The sequence below is a fragment of the Solanum dulcamara genome, chromosome 7 (genome assembly GCF_947179165.1).
Source record: "Solanum dulcamara chromosome 7, daSolDulc1.2, whole genome shotgun sequence".
Classification (NCBI taxonomy): domain Eukaryota; kingdom Viridiplantae; phylum Streptophyta; class Magnoliopsida; order Solanales; family Solanaceae; genus Solanum; species Solanum dulcamara.
In genome coordinates, this window is record NC_077243.1 from 8,547,370 (window position 1) to 8,567,206 (window position 19,837).

A 19,837-nucleotide genomic window follows, 5' to 3' on the forward strand; every position below is an offset into this window, starting at 1 on the left:
TTCTTTTTAATTTACAAGGGAAAACATAAATTCAAAGGGTTGACCAGAAAAAAATACTTGACTTGTGCAACATTCAAATAAGTAGTGTATAGTGTCATGACCCGCCACTTGATCATGAAGACGGGGAAAAGATCTAGAGTCTTGGAAATGTTAATAGAAGGCTCTAGAATGTCCAAGAGAATTCTAGAAGAAGGTAGAGGAATCTAGAGTCTTGGAGAGGTTAATAGAAGACTCTAGAATGTTCAAGAGAAATCTAGAAGAAGATAGAAGAACTTAGAGTCTTGGAGAGGTTAGTGGAAGACTCTAGATTCTTATAGAAGCTTGTAGAGAAGTCTTGAAAGACTTGGAATTCTCTAGAGTGTGTGGAGAGTTCTAGAGTAGGGACTTCTTTGTAAATATGGGAGGACTTGTATAGTAATTTTTATTTACACTTAAGCCCCTTAGGAGTAGTATAAATAGAAGGGGCCATTCATTTGTAAACCATCCAGAAATCAAGCAATCAAGCATTCTTCCAAAGCAATACAAAAGCCTTCTTCATAAAAGCTCTCTTGTCTTTCTTGCAATCTAGCATTCCCTTAGCGATCTAGTCTTAAAGGCTTACTTGAGCTTACAAGATCGTGAAAGATTCGTGAGTAAGTTGTCAAGTGCCGCATGGAAGTCTTAGTGGAAGTCTAAGTCCGTGACAACGTGGTATCAGAGCGAGGTTCTACTAAGGGATATGGCAAGTGAGGGAGACATCAACACCACTACCGCCACCAATGTCAAGCAAGATGTTGGAAGGAAGCACCGCAAGGGAAAGAAAAACTCTAAGAGAAATGAGGAGGTGCCGCTTGAGCCTACACCAAGCGAGGCCCTAACATCCTACTCACCCTCGGCCACTGAGGTGAGTGACGATGAGCGAGGCGAGGAGCCCGTGGACGTCACACCCGGCATGGAGTGGATTGCAAGGGTGGATGCTGCCCGTCAAGCAGTGGAGATATTAGGCAAGCGCTTGAAGAAGGTCGACGGCAAGTTCAAGTCTCTAGAGGAGTTCACCCTTGAGGAGAACGACAACATCCGGGAGGAGTTGGAGGTGCGCAAGGCTGCCGAGTACGAGATGAAGGAGGTGATCACTTCCTTGGAGTGCCGGCTCATGGACGCGCTAAGCACGATGGAGACCATGAAGGCCGAGATGGCAGCACTCAAGGGAGATGTGGAAGCGGGAAGATGCGTGACGTCCAGCGCGGACCGGGAGGCCAAGATTGAGGCTCCTAAGCCACCTATGTTCAAAGGTGCCCGTGAGGCACAAGAGGTGGAGAACTTCCTTTGGCACTTGGAGAATTACTTCAAGTGTAACAAAGTGAAGAGTGACGAGACGAGAATCAACACGGCCGTGCTATACCTCTCGGAGATGGCCATGTTGTGGTGGAAGCGCAAGGAGTCTGAGATAGGGAAGGGTCTTTGCACAATCAACACCTGGGACCAGTTCCGGAATGAGTTCAAGAAGGCCTTCTTCCCCAACAATGTCATCTATGAGGCCAAACGCAAGTTTCGGGAATTGAAGCAAACGGGTAGCATACGAGCCTATGTGAAGGAGTTCACTACTCTCACACTTCAGATTCCCAACCTCACAGATGAAGACATGCTCTTCCACTTCATGGATGGACTGCAGAGTTGGGCCAAGACAGAGTTGGAGCATCGCCAAGTCAGCACCATCGATGAGGCCATCACACAAGCTGAAGCTTTGACAGACTTCAGGCATGATAAGCATGACCGAGGAAGAGGAGACGAGACGATAGGTAGTCATGACCAAGGTGGGGGAGGTTGTGAAGAGAAACAACCTCATCCCAAAAACCATGACAATCTTAAGTCCGATAGTAAGAAGGTTGGACGACGAGGCGATGCCGATAGAAAGGCACAGAATGCGAAGGGGAATGGATGCTACATATGCGGAGGGCCGCATGGCTATGCAAGGTGTCCTGAACTGAAGAACCTTGGTGCCATCCTACGGGAATGGAAGGGGAAAGATGCACAAGGGCAAGAGCAAGGTTCAGACACAACGCAATTGGGCCTGATTGGACTATGCGGAGCTATCGCAAAGCAATCAGGAAAGCCGAAGGAGTACGACGCACAATATGTAGACATCATGATCAATGGACGACCCGCTCGGGCAATGGTTGACACAGGTGCAGAGGCCAACCTAATGACCAAGTCAGCAGCTATGAAGTTGGGGCTAAGTTACAGTCCAAGTGATGCCCACCTCAGGACGGTTAATGCACCCCTGACACCGGTGTGCGGAGTCGCTCAAGGAGTAGACATCACATTGGGCAAGTGGCGAGGTAAGACCAACTTTACTGTCGCTCCCTTATATATCTTTGATATCGTCCTTGGGCAGGAGTTCTTCCAGCGATGCCATACAGTGATCGACCCCTACCTCCAACAACTCGTGGTTATGGAGCAAGAGGGATCATGTATGGTGCCCCTAGTCAAGGTGCCGAAGATGGAAGGACCAACCCAACTTTTGGCCATGCAGGTTGAGAAGGGCCTAAAGAAGGGAGTACCGACGTTCATAGACACCATTGCGAGTTTGAGTGAAGACAATGGTGCTAGAGAGGCATTGCCACCTTGCATAAAGAAGAGCGTGATGCCGAAGAAGTTGCCAAGACACTTGCCTCTAAAGTGCCAGAAAGAACGGAGGCCAGTGTTGACTGAACCAAGCAGGAATAGGGACAACAGGCCACTGTCATTTTCCTCGTCCACTAGAAGGGACAATCTCTGGAAGAGGCCATATAAGAATGGCATGAAGACTTGTCGCAGATTCAAGACTAAGTCCGGAGGCTTTTGTAGCAGCAGTGCGCCGAGGTCGTCGCCATATCAGGTGGGGGAGAGTGTCATGACCCGCCACTTGATCATGAAGACGGGGAAAAGATCTAGAGTTTTGGAAATGTTAATAGAAGGCTCTAGAATGTACAAGAGAATTCTAGAAGAAGGTAGAGGAATCTAGAGTCTTGGAGAGGTTAATAGAAGACTCTAGAATGTTCAAGAGAAATCTAGAAGAAGGTAGAAGAACTTAGAGTCTTGGGGAGGTTAGTGGAAGACTCTAGATTCTTATAGAAGCTTGTAGAGAAGTCTTGAAAGACTTGGAATTCTCTAGAGTGTGTGGAGAGTTCTAGAGTAGGGACTTCTTTGTAAATATGGGAGGACTTGTATAGTAATTTTTATTTACACTTAAGCCCCTTAGGAGTAGTATAAATAGAAGGGGCCATTCATTTGTAAACCATCCAGAAATCAAGCAATCAAGCATTCTTCCAAAGCAATACAAAAGCCTTCTTCATAAAAGCTCTCTTGTCTTTCTTGCAATCTAGCATTCCCTTAGCGATCTAGTCTTAAAGGCTTACTTGAGCTTACAAGATCGTGAAAGATTCGTGAGTAAGTTGTCAAGTGCCGCACGGAAGCCTTTTTCTGTGTTGCCTATCATATATTATAAATAAATAATAATTATCTTTTCAAAAATCGAAATTGCTTTCTGATATCCAGCTATATGTACACCTCTACTCACGTCCAACATCCAATTATGTTTGTTTTTTTCTTCCTAAAAATAAAAATAAGATTCTTTTTAATTTACAAGGGAAAACATAAATTCAAAGGGTTGACCAGAAAAAAATACTTGACTTGTGCAACATTCAAATAAGTAGTGTATAGGGCTAAAAACAGCTTGTGCACGTGAAAGAATAATAAAGTAGACGCATGGTACCACCAGAAGCCCCCAGAAGGCGCTTTAGGAATTTGGTTCGGTGAAGTGAAGTGAACTGGTCTCGAAGATGAGTTCAGGCAAGATCGATCTAAATGAGTTTTCGAAGAAACAAGAATGATTGTAATTGGGAAAAAGGCGGGAACACGTGGCTCAAAAACAGGGAAGAATTCTTATTTTGATAATATGATAAGGACAAAAAAGATAGATATGTTAATGATCGTATAATATTATCCTACCCACAATAAAGGAGTATTAGCAAATACTACTAATGACATTTTCACATGTACAACAAACCTTTGTCGCAGTACTTTAGGATTGGAGTGAATCGTTTATATTGGTTAATTTATTTATCTTTGTAACTAATAAATAGTAATTTTAATTTTACACATTTGTAAGACATCTGATACTAAACAATGGCGATGGCAATATACTAATATTCTTGTGCGCAGACCCAAAGCATTTACTTACTAAAATGATTCCGGATCACTCAAACATAAACAGATCCAGTGCAAACATTTGTCATCAGAGGTTGGAGGTAAACTGCTTCACACGATTCTCTTTACTTGCTTTATTATCTTTATCTCGTTTTTTACATATATTATATTCACAATCATATTTAACTAGTAATAATTGAAATTAACAAAGTTCAATCAAACCACGTGTTCTTGACCTCATTACAAATTCAGTTATACTATTTTCCCGGTATATATCTTATGAGCAATTGTTTGATTCCCCTGTGAAGAAATGTGTCCTTGTGCTGCAACTTCTAAGGAATAATTGCATAGAGATGTTACATCTCTTGATGGTATAGTGTCTGATTAGGGTCAAAATACATAAAGAGGTTAGCTAGTACCATGCATGTGCATTCTGATTATTTACTATTTTTGAGATAGAGGGGCCTCCACCAGTTGGCTGTTGTTTTCCTGTTTTTGCTAAGTTGGATTCGCATCGACTATAAATCTACTCACAGGATAAAATGTTCCTCATGAAGACATTTTTTATTTCTAATTATAGGCAGAGAATTTCAACCAATTTTTACATAATATGATTATTATATATATATATATATATATACATACACACACGTTCCATTTTAAAAGTTAATAATATTATTTTTTTAAAATTTATTTCAAAAAGAATATCCTTCTAAATTTAAAAATAATTTAATGTGAAATTTTTTATTTTATTCTTAATGAGAATATTTTTACACACACAAATATTATGAATTTTCTAAAACTACAAATTTTAAATGTTTTACATAGCCAAACAAAGTAACCCCAAATTTCATAAAGTAAATTTGATGCGAACTCATGTGTACTTGTTGAGAATCTTACTAAACAAATGTACATGTAATAAACTTTAAATTTTAAATTCATCTCAAATAATATAATATTGCTGCTAGCTATTTGATGTACACGTCTTGATTAATTTCAAGAGATACCTACTATCTCCATTAGTTCAAATGCTTCAGCAGTTTTTTTTTATTTGTCAAATTTTGATTTGACACACCTATTAAGAAAATAATAATTAGTATAGTGAGTTTACCATTTTACCCCTATTAATTGATAGAATTTTTAACATATTTACTCACTATATTTTTCAAAGACATTAACTCAATGTTAATAAATTAACGGTAAATAGAAACAAAAATAATTGTCCTTTCTTAATTTGTCAAAATTGACCAGTAAAAAGGAAAATCAAATTAAAAAATATTTAACAAGTAAATAAGAATGAAGAAAGTATCAAAAACTAAACTATATCATATAAATTGAAAAGATAAAAGGGAAATAAATTGGAGGTTGGAGTATATTAATATAAGTAATACTACATTGGAATTCTCTTCATCATGCTTGGAAAGGCAGGCAGCCACATAAAGAGCAATCATAATGTCTTGTTATTCCAGGTTGCTCTCTCTTCTGACTCTTCCCCACCATCATTGCACCCCTTTCTTTATCATTCACCAACCTCATCACCATGATCACTTCATTTCATCAACAATATTATTACTCAAGCAAGAAGTCGAAGCTGAAGCCGAAGACGAAGACGACGACGAAGAAGATGCTAGCTGAAGTTGACGATGAACAAGAGTACTAATACTTTCCTAGTTGGAAAACCCTAATTAAGTACTCTTAAATCTTCTCTAAATTCACTCTTCTTATTTACGGGGAATCAAGCATCATGGTCCGATTCATAACATATGTGTGTTTCTTCAACTCTTTAATTTAAGTAATTCATTTTTCCTTTAATTTTCTTCCTCTTCTTTTTGCATAACATAATTCATGAGTATCTTGTTGTTTCAGTAAAGCTAGTAATTAATGAAAATCCTCTTTCTCTGACTTGATTTTTTTAAGGATTTGATCTAATGAAATTACTTTACTTCTCTTTACCATCCGAGCAATCCGATCTTGTCAACCTAACGCCAATTACTTAGGGTTTCAGTTTAATTTTTAACACAAAAAATTAAATTCCCGCAATATTATCCCTTCTTTGATTTGTATCGATCTGTTTGAGATTTGAGAAACTATAGTACTACTAGTTATAAAATTAAATATATTACATGCTTTCATATGTCTTATATGTAAAACAAGAAAAGACTTATCAATACGTACTGTTTTGTACTTTATATGTGGCGTTAGCATGGCTTTAGGTTAACTGTTAATTTCACTATCTATATTCTCTCATCTTCAAAAATGAGTTTTCTTTTTCATGGACAGAGATTGAGAGAGAATATTTGTTTCTTTCGCCTGAATATTCAGTACTATACTACTATAACTTTCTATTCTTATTCTTCTCTTTTCTCCTTATCTTTCTTCCCACAAGGTACAAAGGAGTTTTTCGAGACTAATAACTTTAACTATGTCATAGTTTTTGTGAAACTATATATAACCTACGTTTCACTATATATTTTGGATCAAATTTTAAAATTTATCTTTAAATATTTATTTGGTCATAAATTTTGGAAACCTGTCTTCAAAAAATTTTCGTCAGGTTTTAAAAACTTGTCTAGACCAATTTTTGAGAGAAATTTCACTTTTGCTCAAACAATTTTAATTTTTTTTCTAGTGAAATGCATGTTCAAACAACTTCAAGTTTTAAAAATCATAACTTTAAAATCTCAAGTTTCAACTTCAAAATCTATGATAAGCTTATAAGACTTTTGAAATTTAATTTGTAATTTTTGACATGAAATTGTAATATTTGAAAGTAAATTAAAAAAAAGCATATAGTTAAAAATTAGTTAAAATTATATTTGGACATGTATTTAATTTTTTAAAAAAACTTAAATTTGGGGATTCAATATGCAGTGAAGTAAGAATTTTTATTAAAAAATTGTAAAATATGAAAAATTATATACTCGAAGAAATTAAGAAATTTGAATATTTTATATATACAATATATTATTTTTTTTTAAAGAAAATTCAGATGAACTCCTGGACAATCTAAATATTTTATATACTCAAATTCGATAATTATTCGCTACCAACATTCCCTTCACGAATTTCTAGCTAGATGATGAAAGTCCTCACCACTCACCAGCTAGGTAGCTAGCCATCAAAACATAAGCAGATCTTGAAACATGTAACTTAAAATGAATATCTGTTGTTTTAATATTTTGTATTTCTCGATCCCTAGATTTCAACATCAATGTTTGATTGTAAGCTTATTAATTTGATCCAAATTAATACAATCAACTTCATTTTGCCGGATTAAAAAGGCCATCCATCACTCTGATTTCATTCTTAGAAAAGATTGAGTAATTTATTTTTTCCTCATGCTTTCCGTGGTTCATGAACAACCAACTAATATTTTATACTTCCTCACTGCTCGTATGGAAGATGGAAGAAATTCAAACTATATTAAAAAATGAATCTTGATCCTAATTTAAATTTTAAGAAATTATTTTCTTGTATGTTTAAGATCAAATATATAGAGTGTGAACAATATAATAATGAAACTTAATATAGGCACATAAAAAATTAAAATAAGTATGACTTTAAGACCATGATAATTAAGAAATGAATTTGGACCTAATTCATCCACAAAAACTAGCAAGATTTTTTTTTTCTCACATGACCCAAATTGGACTTCATTTAATCTTTTCGATGACTAGATATATTTAGGGAAAAAAACAAGTTTTGAACTTTGGTACGATCATGTCTTTTCTAATGGAACTGCATTACGTAATCACGGTCAATATATTTTGCTAATTTTAGCTCATATTTTATTAACCATTTTAGACTTGTAGTGTCTAACCAAAGTTAACTCTAAAATGCCAATAATGCTGAGTTGATTCTCCAAAAGGTCACTCAATTAATGGAAATTGGGCAAGAAAAACATTTTTTTAAAAAAAGAAAAACAGAAAACGATTAAACTAAATTATCAGGTAATCAATTTTAAAGAAAATATTTAATTATCAGATATATATAGTGACAACTTAATCTTAAAAAAATTAAAAGAACAAGCCAGGCCTTACAGCCCTACTCTTCTTTGTTATGAATACATGACCAATCATTTGAGTTTTTAATTGTTGTGAGCGCGCAAGGTTAGAGAAGAATCCATATGCTTTCAGATGCAGAAGAGTTAGTATTTTGGCTTCTAGATGAAAAAAATGATATTCTTTTTGTTTTATTATACATGAATAAAATATTTTATTGTTTCGATGAAAAGGGCAAAAGGTGAAGTTTTGAGGTTTAGTGTCATTGTTAGTAAATACAAATTTTTAATCGCTCTTTTTTTGGAAGGAGTGAAAATATCAAAATACAAGACCAATATTGTAGATCAGAGGTTTGAAGTTTTAAGTTTGATCATGGATTATGAAATTTATTTACTCCTATAAATTATCTCTTTCGATACAAAATAAATAAGTTTTTGATATTTTTTTTATGATCCAAAATGAATGAATTTTTCAAAGTTCAAACTAATCTCCCCTTTAATAAGATTTTGGGAAGGAGCAAAATATAATATTGAAAAATTATCTTTTAATTAATGTTATTAACTAAATTTGTTAAGGGTATGCCACGCCCTAAAATTAACTGTATTTATTTTTATTTTGGACATAAGGCAGTAAGAGGAAGTTTTACTAAATACCCTTAGTTATGATTTTCTTTTCATTTTAGATTGACATAGACAGCATAGTTATCAATAAATTTGTACATTGAATTAAGAATGTATCAAGGGTAAATTTGGAAAAAAATAAATCAAATACCTTCTTAGCCGTTTGAAACAACAATTATTTTGATCCAATTTTTATAGGGGTGCAATTTTTATAGGGTTGGCAAAATCAAATCCAATCCGTTTAATCCGCCTAATTTGTTTAAGTTTGGATTGGTTATTGGTCGCCTATTCATTAGCTCAACCCATTTCAAACCATTAAAAATTGGGTTAATATATAACTCGAATTGACTCATGAGAAATCTTATTAAAATATTTTTAAAAAACTTTTTTTTAATTTGATATGTTATATATAGCCATAATAAAGAAAAAATAATTTTATTAGGTACTAAAATAGGTTAAAAGAACAAACAAACAATTAAGCTAAGTAAAAATTGAGTTGGGTTAAATCTTGACCCGTTATATAACCCATTACTTAATCCATTTTGATCCAAACAAATTTGAGTTGGATTGAATCTTGACCCAATTATTTTTTAACCCATTATAACCTGTCCAGATTTAATCCAACCCGCCTAATTTCCACCCCTAAAATATTTAGAATCAAAATATTAATTATTTTGGAGCAGGGGCCGTCAGTTAATAGGCCCAATGGAATAACTCAACTTGAAATGGAAACGCAAAAAATTAGTCGCTCCTGTCTTGCCCCCCTCCACCAAGTAACCACTCCGAAAATGTTACTTTGCGGAGGCCATAGGGGCTTCAATATATTGGCGCCAACAACCCAACTCTCGTTTGGGACTTTCATCAAATACCTTGCAGCTTCAAAATCCTCAAAGCTTTCACTGACCTCAAAATCATTTACCGCCAGCGCAAGCTCAAAAGTCTTCAGATCCTCCCGTTTTGAAGCGCTAAACTCGCGTCAAAAAGAACAAGTGCATCTCTACATTGATTCCCTCCTTGAATGGAACCAGGTTCCCCATTCTCCTTTCGTGTTTTATGTTACCACTTTGTATATACTCAGATTAAGTGTTTTATAGCAGAAAATGAATCTGACTGCCGTAAAGGAGGAGAGCGAGGTTATGGAAAGGCACGTCGAAGACTCGCTTTCAATTATTGAACCGATTCGGACTTCGTATCTCTCACATTGTGGACCTTCGTCCGAGAATCTTAATCTCGTTGATGTTGGAAGCGGTGCGGGGCTTCCTGGAGTAATTTTGGCAATTGCTTCCCCTGGTAGGCATTCACATTTTTTCTTCACAATGTCAAGTAGCAACATCTCAAAAGTAAACTAAAAATGGCCTATGTAGAATATGTTGTATTTCTGTATATTTACTTATTTGGTACTAAAACAGAAAGGAAGGAACGGAAAAGAGTTAGATTATCAAATGAAGAAATAAAAAATGTGAGATTTCATTCTGTTAAATGGAATGAGCTGCTTTAACTGCTCGAGTAGTTTGTTAAGAGATTTATTAAGTTTGTGATTTCTTTCAGAGAAGAAGAATGAAAAACAGAACTGGGAACTATATTGAACAATTGAAGATTCTACATTTGAGCATAACTTGGAATTACTCCATTGTTTCATTCAATTCAATCACTACATAGCTGCCTCTTTATATAGAGGTGATTCTCTTGTGCAAACTCTAACAAACTTCACGTGATGACCACGTGCTTTCTAACAACCTCTAACCAACTAACTAGCACGTGCCTAACAACTTTTCTAACTAACTTTCTTAACTGATTTTTCACAGCAGATACATCAACTTTGTAATTCAATGCACCCCCTCAAACTGAAGGGTGGAAGATATCTAACACACCAAGTTTGGTTAAAAGAAGTTGATGTTTGTTAGCACCTAGGCCCTTAGTAAGGATGTCAGCAGGCTGCATATTAGTACAAAGATACTTAGGACTAATAAAATTTGATTTCACCAAATGAAGTGACAGTCAGTGTTGAAGTGCTTTGTACGCTCATGAAAAACTGGATTTCCAGCTATTTGAATGGCCGATTTGCTATTTATATATACCAAGATTGGAGTAGTAACTGGGAAATGCAATTCATCAAGTAATCCTGCCAACCATACCAATTCTGCAACAAGAGCTGCCAAACTTCTATATTCTGCTTCAGCAGAGCTTCTATTCTACTGACTGTTTGTTTTTTCTTGGACTTCCAAGAGATTAAAGAATCTCCAAGTTTCACCATGTAGCTAGTGACTGATCTTCATGTATTAGGACATGAGGCCCAATCTGAGTCACAATATCCAGTGAGCTCTATAGGACCAGTTCCCCTTTTAAGGAGTATTCCAAGTCCTGGAGACTTTTTGACATACCTGAGTGCAGCAGCCTAGTGTAACTTCTTAGGATGTTGCATAAATTGATTCAAAACTTGCACACTAAAACAAATGTCAGGTCTTGTGATTGTCAAGTATAACAATTTCCCAATTAGCCTTTGATATGCTGTAACATCCTCCAATTCTGAATCAGTAGAATTAGAATTCCCAACATGTTGATCAAATTCTACACTTGTTAACTGGTGATTGAATTCTAAAGGAGTGCTTGCAATTTTTGCTTCACTGAGGGCAGCTTCTGAAATAAGTTGCAGAGCATACTTTCTTTGGTTCATTAATATTCCTTCCTTTGACTTCAGGACTTCTATTCCTAAGAAATATCGGAGATGCCCCAAATCCTTCATTTTGAAATGCTGATGCAGTGTGGCTTTGGCCTCCTGAATCATATGAGAGCTATTTCCAGTGATTAAGAGATCATCTACATACATTAAGATCACAGGTAAGTTAGTGCCCTCCTTTCTGATGAATATGGAGTGATCACGAGTACTCTGTGAGTAGCCAATTGACAATAATGCTTCAGTGAACTTGATGTTCCATTGCCTGGATGCCTTCTTGAGACCTTAGAGTGACTTCTTGAGTTTGCACACCTTAGTTTCCCTTTGTCCCTGGAATCCAAGAGGAAGGTCCATGTAAATGTCTTCAACTAAATCACCTTGTAAAAAAACATTATTTACATCCATTTGAGAGAGTTCCCAACCATATGATGCTGCCAGGCTAAGGATGGTTCTGATGGTAACCATTTTTGCAACTGGAGAGAGTATCATGATAATCAAGTCCCTCTTTTTGAGTATAACCTTTAGCAACTACTCTAGCTTTATACCTATCCACCTCACCATTGGCCTTGTATTTAATCTTGTATACCCATTTTGAACCAATTGGCTTGGCACCTGGGGGTAAGTCAACAATGTCCCAATTGTTATTATCTTCCAAAGCTTGAATTTCTTGCTGCATGGCATCAATCCATAGCTTGTCTTGAGAGGCCTCATGAAAAGGTTGATGCTCTAAGGTTGCTGAAAAAGCATGTAGATAAGCCTGATAACCTTTGCACACATTGTCATAACAAACATGATTAGTGATGGAATGGAGACTGGACTTCTTGGGCACAACATAGTCCTTGATCCACACAGGAGGTTTACTGGTTCTACTAGTCTTCCTTGGACCAGCAGTATCTAAAGATAACTCAGCTGGATGGATAGGGTCATCAGCTGACATTGGCTCTGCCTGGCTATGTACTGAGATCTCTTCATGAGGTACTTCTAAGTCAACCACAGGACCCAATGTTGGCTCTTCAACAGGTGCAGAGGTAACATGTGTAGGAGATGCATCAGAAGAGGTATTAGGTGGTGTGTTAATCTCTGTATGACTCACAGCTATAGGCTGGGAAGGTGCCTCAATGAACAGATCTTGAGCTTGAATATTAGTATCTAGGCCCTTTATCATTTGACTGCATAATCTTGAAAGGAAACACTGCTTCCCGAAAAACCACATCCCTGCTTATGAACACAGTCTTACTATCCAAGTCATACAACTTATACCCCTTGTGTGGTAGAAAAAACAAATAAAACAACTTTCCTTGCTCTAGCTTCAAATTTTCCACCTCTTGGCAGTATGCTAGCAAAGCACAAACACCCAAACACCCCTATGTGATCTAGCTTAGGAGGCTTACCAAACAACCTTTCATAAGGAGAATGTCCATCTAGCATAGCTGTTGGCAGTCTATTAATCAAATACACTGTTGTCTGTACACAATCACCCCAAAATCTACTAGGAATATGAGATTGCAATTTCAAAGCTCTTCCTATGTCTAGAATATGTCTATGTTTCCTTTCAACCACACCATTTTGTTGTGGTGTGTAAAGACAGCTACTTTGATGTATGATGCCTATAGATGATAATAGATCAGTAACTTGACTGTTGAAGAACTCAGTGCCATTGTCAGATCTCAGAACTGTTATTGCACAATCAAACTGATTACAAATCATGGATATGAAACTTTTCAATACTACTACTACTACATCTTTATTTGAGTGAAACAAAGAGATCCATGTAAACCTGCTAAAATCATCAACTATAGTCAGTAATTAGTAGTGTACAAGCTGAAATATCTTAGTTTGAGTGATACTAGAAGGAAATTTAAGTCTACACTGTTTTGCCAAGGGACAAATCAGACAGTCCTCTTGCACTGACTCATCCACATTATTCTTCAATATGGGAATATGCTTCATTACCTTCATAGAAGGATGTCCCAATCTAAGATGCCACAATCTATGTTCTGTTGTGTTCTTGTTTGTAAGGGATGCTCCAGCCATAGATGTTACTTCATGCTCTACATCATGCTTTAAAATGTACAGACCTTCTTCCTTACCAATCCCAATCACCTCTTCAGTAAAGAGAGCCTGCATCACACACAAATCCGGAAAAAAAACACCATGCACTTCAGATCCTTAATCAGCTTAGAAACTGACAATAAATTGAATCTGAAGTCTGGTACATGTAGTACATTTTTCAGCCTGTAAGTTCCCTGAATTAAACCATCTCCAATATGTTCTACATGGATTTTATTTCTTGTTGGGAACTGCACTTTATTATGTTGTGATTCTGATAGTTTTCTACATTCATTCAGCATGCTTTTACAATAGATTATATAATGTGTGGCTCCGGAATAAAATCCATCTGACTGCATTATCATGAATATTATCAGTCATAGCATGCATACCTGCTGCAGCATTGGCTTTGCAAGTTCCTGTTGGTGAGGGAGAAGTCACCATTTTGAGCACTTGATCATATTGCTCCTTTGTAAAATAACCTCCTGGAAAGAAGAATTGAGATCCTGGCTCTTCAGCCTTTTCTGATCCTGATGAACCAGTTGTGGTAATGTTAGCATGAGGCATAGCAACTTCATTTGCAGACATCTTCCTTTTACTCTTGAAATCAGCGGGAAAACCTACAATTCTATAGCAATTGTCCTTAGTGTGCCCTTTGTATCCACAATGTTCACATATCAAGCCCAACTTCCTTCCTTGTGAATTCTGACCCTGAGTCTTTCTTTCTTGAAAATTATGTGTTTGAGTTTGAAAGTTATGAGACTGACTACTAGGCTGATTACCTCTTCCTGCCATCATTGTTAAAGGTTCCTTGCTTCCTTCTATGGTTCCTAGCTTCGTTTGGCTTTCTTCCTGAACAATCATTGCATAAGCTTGGTTTACACTAGGAACTGTTGGACTAAGCAATATAGAACTCCTCACTTGTGCATAGCTTTCTTTCAGTCCTACCAAAATCTGTAAAAGTGTCTGTTGTTTGACATGTTCAACATGAGAACTCGACTCTACAGTCACAAGAAGGTGATGCTACCATTACATCTATTTCATCCCATAGATCTCTCATCTTTGAGTAATAAGATGTAACTGTATCTGTACCTTGATTCCTCATGCTAATCTCTTTCCATGGATGAAAAATTCTGGTCAGGTTTGATTTGTCAACTGTCTCCTTGAAATCATTCCAGATTTTCTTTGAGCTTGAAGCATACACAATGCTGGTCATTAACTCTGGTGCCACTGCTGCACTAATCCATGATAACACCACTGCATCACATCTTTCCCATCTCACTGCCAAATCTCCCTTATTCGAGCTCTTAGCACATGTGCCATCAACAAATCCTAGTTTGTTTTTGACTAGAAGTGCCAGACGCATGGATCTGCTCCATACACCATAGTTTTCTGGTCCTGTGAGCTTCATAGGAATCTAGGTCACACCAGGAGTATCAGATGCCTGTAAGTGAAGTAGATGATTGTGGTTTGTTTACGGATCTTCTATTGTTTTTGTTCTCTGCGTCTCCACCATTGTTGAAGCTTTAATGATCTACAATCGACAGCTATCAGAGCTCTGATACCATATTAAGTTTGTGATTTCTTTCAGAGAAGAAGAATGAAAAACAGAACTGGGAACTATATTGAACAATTGAAGATTCTACATTCTAGCATAACTTGGAATAATAGCATAACTTGGAATTATAACATTGTTTCATTCAATTCAATCAGTACATAGCTGCCTCTTTATATAGAGATGGTTCTCTTGTGCAACTCTAAGTCTCTAACAAACTTCACGTGGTGGCCATGTGCTTTCTAACAACGTCTAACCAACTAACTAGCACGTGCCTAACAACTTTTCTAACTAACTTTCTTAACTGATCTTTCACAGCAGATACATCAACTTTGTAATTCAATAAGATTGATTTACATAGTCTCTATAAATGTAAGGTTTGCCTTTTCAAATTAATCTCGTTCTAATCTTGCCATGTTTTTCTCTCTAACTCTCTAAATTTCGATCACTTCAGTATGATCACTGAACTAAGTTGTACATGCAGGATGGAAAGTGACCCTTCTGGAGTCAATGAATAAGCGTTGTTCCTTTTTGGAGCATGTGGTTAGTCAAATAGGCCTATCAAATGTTCAAGTTAAAAGAGAAAGAGCTGAGGTTAGTAGAACTGGAATCATCAGTTAACATGTCTTTTTAATTATTGATTAATAAATTTGGTCAAAAATATTCTCTTCCTTAATTTAGTCAGTATGTGCAAGGTGTTCTGGTCCATATTGAATTCGAAGTGACATTGTCGCAACGTCAGCTGTATGTGTTCCTAGAAAGGTCACATTTGTTTTGTTTTCCTGAAACCAAATGGGAGTTAAGTTCCATGGGCTTGGTTTAATTATTACGTTCTTCAATCCAACCTCTAGTTTCTCTTTAATAATATGTGTTGAACAAGTACAGAAAATATACTTTTAGTCAAATTTGAGTAGTTTCCTATTTTCTCTGACCATGTTTCTTTTCCAACTCATCAGGAGCTATTGATCCCTTTAAATCTTACCATTCTCAAACAAAAAAAGAAGACTGACTGATCCCTCACTTATTTATTTTTTTGGTTGATAAGTGTAGTGATCCCTCACTTAACTTCCTTAGTCTGTAGCTTATCTGAGTGCTTAAACTTTAGGGAACTAATGTATGATCTACTCCTGTTAAATATCAATATATTTACCAAATTGATTTTTCTATTCTTCTCTTAAGGAGTTGGGATCTCACATGATCTAATTCTCTCCTCAAATTAGGTTGTGTGCAGTACAATAGGCTAAATTCTGGTATAACTGAAGATTATCTGCATGGCTTCTTGTCAAAATAATCACTGCAGAGTCCATTCTTTTATTCAGTCCATATGTTCTGTTGTCTAGTAAGAACTTCTGATGGGTTTATCTCCTTGTGTACGATACTTAATGTACCAATGTCTTTGGAGGAAAGTTCTACATTCTTGCTCTTTCTGCTAATTATGGATGCCCTTATTTTATGTTGTAATTTTGTAATGCATAACAAGTTAAAATTTCCTGGAATTGATACCTGTTGTTCCTTCTATTATAAACTAGTATCATCTTTTAGATTTTCTTCAGGTAGTACAGTTTTAAATATTCACTTAACCTGTGGACTTGATGCACATTCTGACATTGGAATAGGACAGAAGCTAGGGCAAGACGTCAGCTTCAGAGAGTCTTTTGATGTTGCAGTTGCCCGAGCAGTTGCAGAAATGAGAATTCTAGGTTTGGAGACTAATTTGTTTCTTCCTCTGTGTTTTATGTTCTTTAATATTCCTTGAGATGGTTATCTGTTTCTGTCATTTTGCAGCTGAGTATTGCCTTCCTCTAGTCCGAACTGGTGGTATCTTTGTAGCTGCGAAAGGTCATGATCCTCAGGTCTGTCTCTCTTATGATCTATAGTAATAGTTTAAGTTACTTTGTCTGAGAAGATGAGCAGAAGGCTTAGCTCTAATTAAATAATGTGTTGTTGGGATTCAACCTTGATACCTCATGGTTCTCCTACCATTTTATAATCAAAATTTTCAGCACATGCTATATTTTACTTATCTATGTCCAGTTTTTACTGCAGAAAGATTAAGTGGGTGTTTGGATTGGCTTATTTTAAGTGACTTTTGGCTTTTAAACACTTTTTTTTGTTTTGAAAGTGTTTGACAAACACAAAAAGTGCTTTTAAGCACTTTTTTAGGCTATAAAAGTAAGAAAAAGCTAAAAGCCAAAAGTTGGGTATCCCCAACTTATAACTTTTAGCTTATAAGCCACTTAAAAAGAGTCAATCCAAACACCCCTATAGGATGAAATTTGCCTAGTGCCTATAATTTTGGAGACCAAATGTGCAAGAATCTATGGTTGATGTACCCAAATGCAGAACACTACACTTGAGGGATCAAAAAGTGTATTTTTTTTCTCAAGACCTAGAGTGGATCTGCAGTAGTAATCTACTGAAAATGCAAATGAGTAAATGTAACCCAATATGAATTTGTAGGATGTAAGATGATTTGCATTTGAGAAGAGAAACTATTGACATATATTTGCAATAACTGCTCTCCAACTTTCAAACTCATTGACAGGAGGAGGTGCAAAGAGCAGAGAAAGCAATACAGCTGATGGGAGCCTCTCTATTGCAAATTCGTTGCGGTATTGTTCTCTTTCACATTGTAGTTACAGAAGGATGTGGCCATGGTTCAGACTGGTTCCAAGGTTTATGATTTTTTATGTACTTATATGTGATAAAACAAACTTCTTAAAAGAAATTCTATAAGAACTAGATAATGGCAGATGAGTTTCTGTTTAAAGAAGGTGAATTATTTCTGACTTCTTGTGATAGTTGGGATTCCAGATCCACATCTTCCTGTTTCTGAGAGTTATTATTTTTGAAGTTTGAGGTCAATGTGCTGGGTTTCCTCAGCCTGAAGGATCAATTATTCACATCTTCTTAATTATAACTTTAAAAGTGAAGAGATTTGATATCATGTTGTTCTCAGTATGATTGGTCCTGTTCTTACACTTGACCTAGGTTAACTTGCTTTGAGTAGTTTTCCAGATGAGCAACTACATTTTAAAATGTCCTCTCATTTCTGGCTTTCACTTTGTTCATTTGTTTATTTATTTTGTAATACAGTTGATTCCCACAGTAAACATGGACAGAGAACTGCCATAATTTGTTTGAAAGGTAAACCTACCCCAAAGAAATATCCTCGAGATCCAGGAACTCCAGCTAAGCTTCCACTCTGAGAGAAATGTTGTCATTCATCCGTATCTCAATTGTACAGTTAATGTATGATAGAGGGAAGTTTGTATTTTCGTTTCCTTTTCTCTCGAACAGATTTGGCTTAAATCCTATCCATTTAAGATGAAAGTATACTACAACCACATAGTACTTTTATTATTTTGTCGCCGAAAAAAGGCATTAACGATGGCCACGTTCCAGTTGGTGATTCAATGTCATACAATTTTTGCTGCTTTTTCTTTTGTGATGTAAGCAGATAGCTTCAGTTTGACATCTTCAGGATTCAAAATATTTCACAGTAGTTACCTGATCATGTGGCTGCGGTAATTGTGTGAAGAATTGAAGAAGTCTCAGGTCATGGGAATTGTGTTACTGTGGCTAAGAATATAATTTGTGTACCTTGTTAGAATTTCGGTTGCATCACATAGTGGAGCATGCGAACCTGTGATTGGATATTGTTGACCTTAAATTAAACTATGTATTTTACCTATCATTCTTCCCCACCTGTATTAAGAAACCTTTGGCCCATTTTGCTTATTACAATACTAAATCATGTACGTGCGTAGCATGTTTATTTTTAATTTTTATTATAAAATTTGTAAAATAAAATAGTAAATTAAAAGCTATGTGACGTATATGTGTGGTCACCACAGCAAGAATAATTATCAACCATACAAAGGCTTAAAATCATAAAAAATTGAAGTCTTATTATGCACAATAATTTTTATTTGTTGTTATTTATTTGCTGAATAGGAATTAACTTGGAAAAAATAGATAGTATTTTTTTATGGTAAATGCAAGAATATCTCTAAAGAAATAAGCAAAATGCTATAAAATGAAGCTAAAAGTAACGATGTGAAAGAAGAAAAGTAGACAAGAAAGGTAGAGAGACAAGAAATATAGAGAGACAAGATGAGATTTTTCTTATTCTTTTTCAAATATATAAAATATTTCCAAGTGTGTACAATGTTGGTTCAATGCCACCATTTATAGGATATAATCATATAATTGAGGGACGCAATATTGTTATGAATATGTCATTAACCTATTTGAGAAAAAATTTAAGCAAATCTTAGTTGATCTGCAACGGAATTATCAAATAATATACAAGGAGTGAAGAAAAATAGCTATAATCAAAACTAAGACAATATCTATAATGGCACATTCCATAAAGAATAATTTACAGAACACAATGAAATTTATAAGCCAGGAAATGTGTCTAAACACTATCTATAGAAACTCAAAAGTCACATTAGAATAAGATCATTAAAATATCCATTGAATTTCTTCATAACTGTTATAAAGAAGTGAAAGAACACATATTTTATTCTAGAAACAGTTAATTTCCCAAAGGCCAAAATTATTAAATCCAATTTTGCATTTATTGTCCAAAGTTGTAGTATAGTATATACCAACTGAGTTGTAAAAGATAACGAACACATACGGGAATATGAAAAATCAAGTCTGAAACTGTAAAGAAACTACATAAATGAGTTGTAATTCTTTAAATTAGTTATTGATAAGTGGATAGGCATAATTATGGCTGATTCATTGTATTGTATTCAAT

General features: G+C 35.7%; 1 protein-coding gene across 2 annotated transcripts; it reads left to right on the top strand.

Moving 5' to 3' along the window:
* Positions 1–9,465: 9,465 nt before the first annotated feature.
* On the top strand, positions 9,466–18,813 carry LOC129896654 (uncharacterized). Of its 2 annotated transcripts, none has more exons than XM_055972589.1 (7): positions 9,466–9,816; positions 9,886–10,078; positions 15,551–15,660; positions 16,691–16,766; positions 16,852–16,919; positions 17,612–17,678; positions 18,163–18,813. In XM_055972589.1, exons 1-7 carry the CDS (start codon positions 9,514–9,516, stop codon positions 18,273–18,275), a joined length of 930 nt encoding a protein of 309 aa, XP_055828564.1. In that variant the 5' UTR covers positions 9,466–9,513; the 3' UTR covers positions 18,276–18,813. The 2 variants fall into 2 exon arrangements, with proteins under 2 accessions (XP_055828564.1, XP_055828563.1); XM_055972588.1 differs by having other exon boundaries at positions 9,467–9,816; positions 16,688–16,766.
* Positions 18,814–19,837: the final 1,024 nt, after the last annotated feature.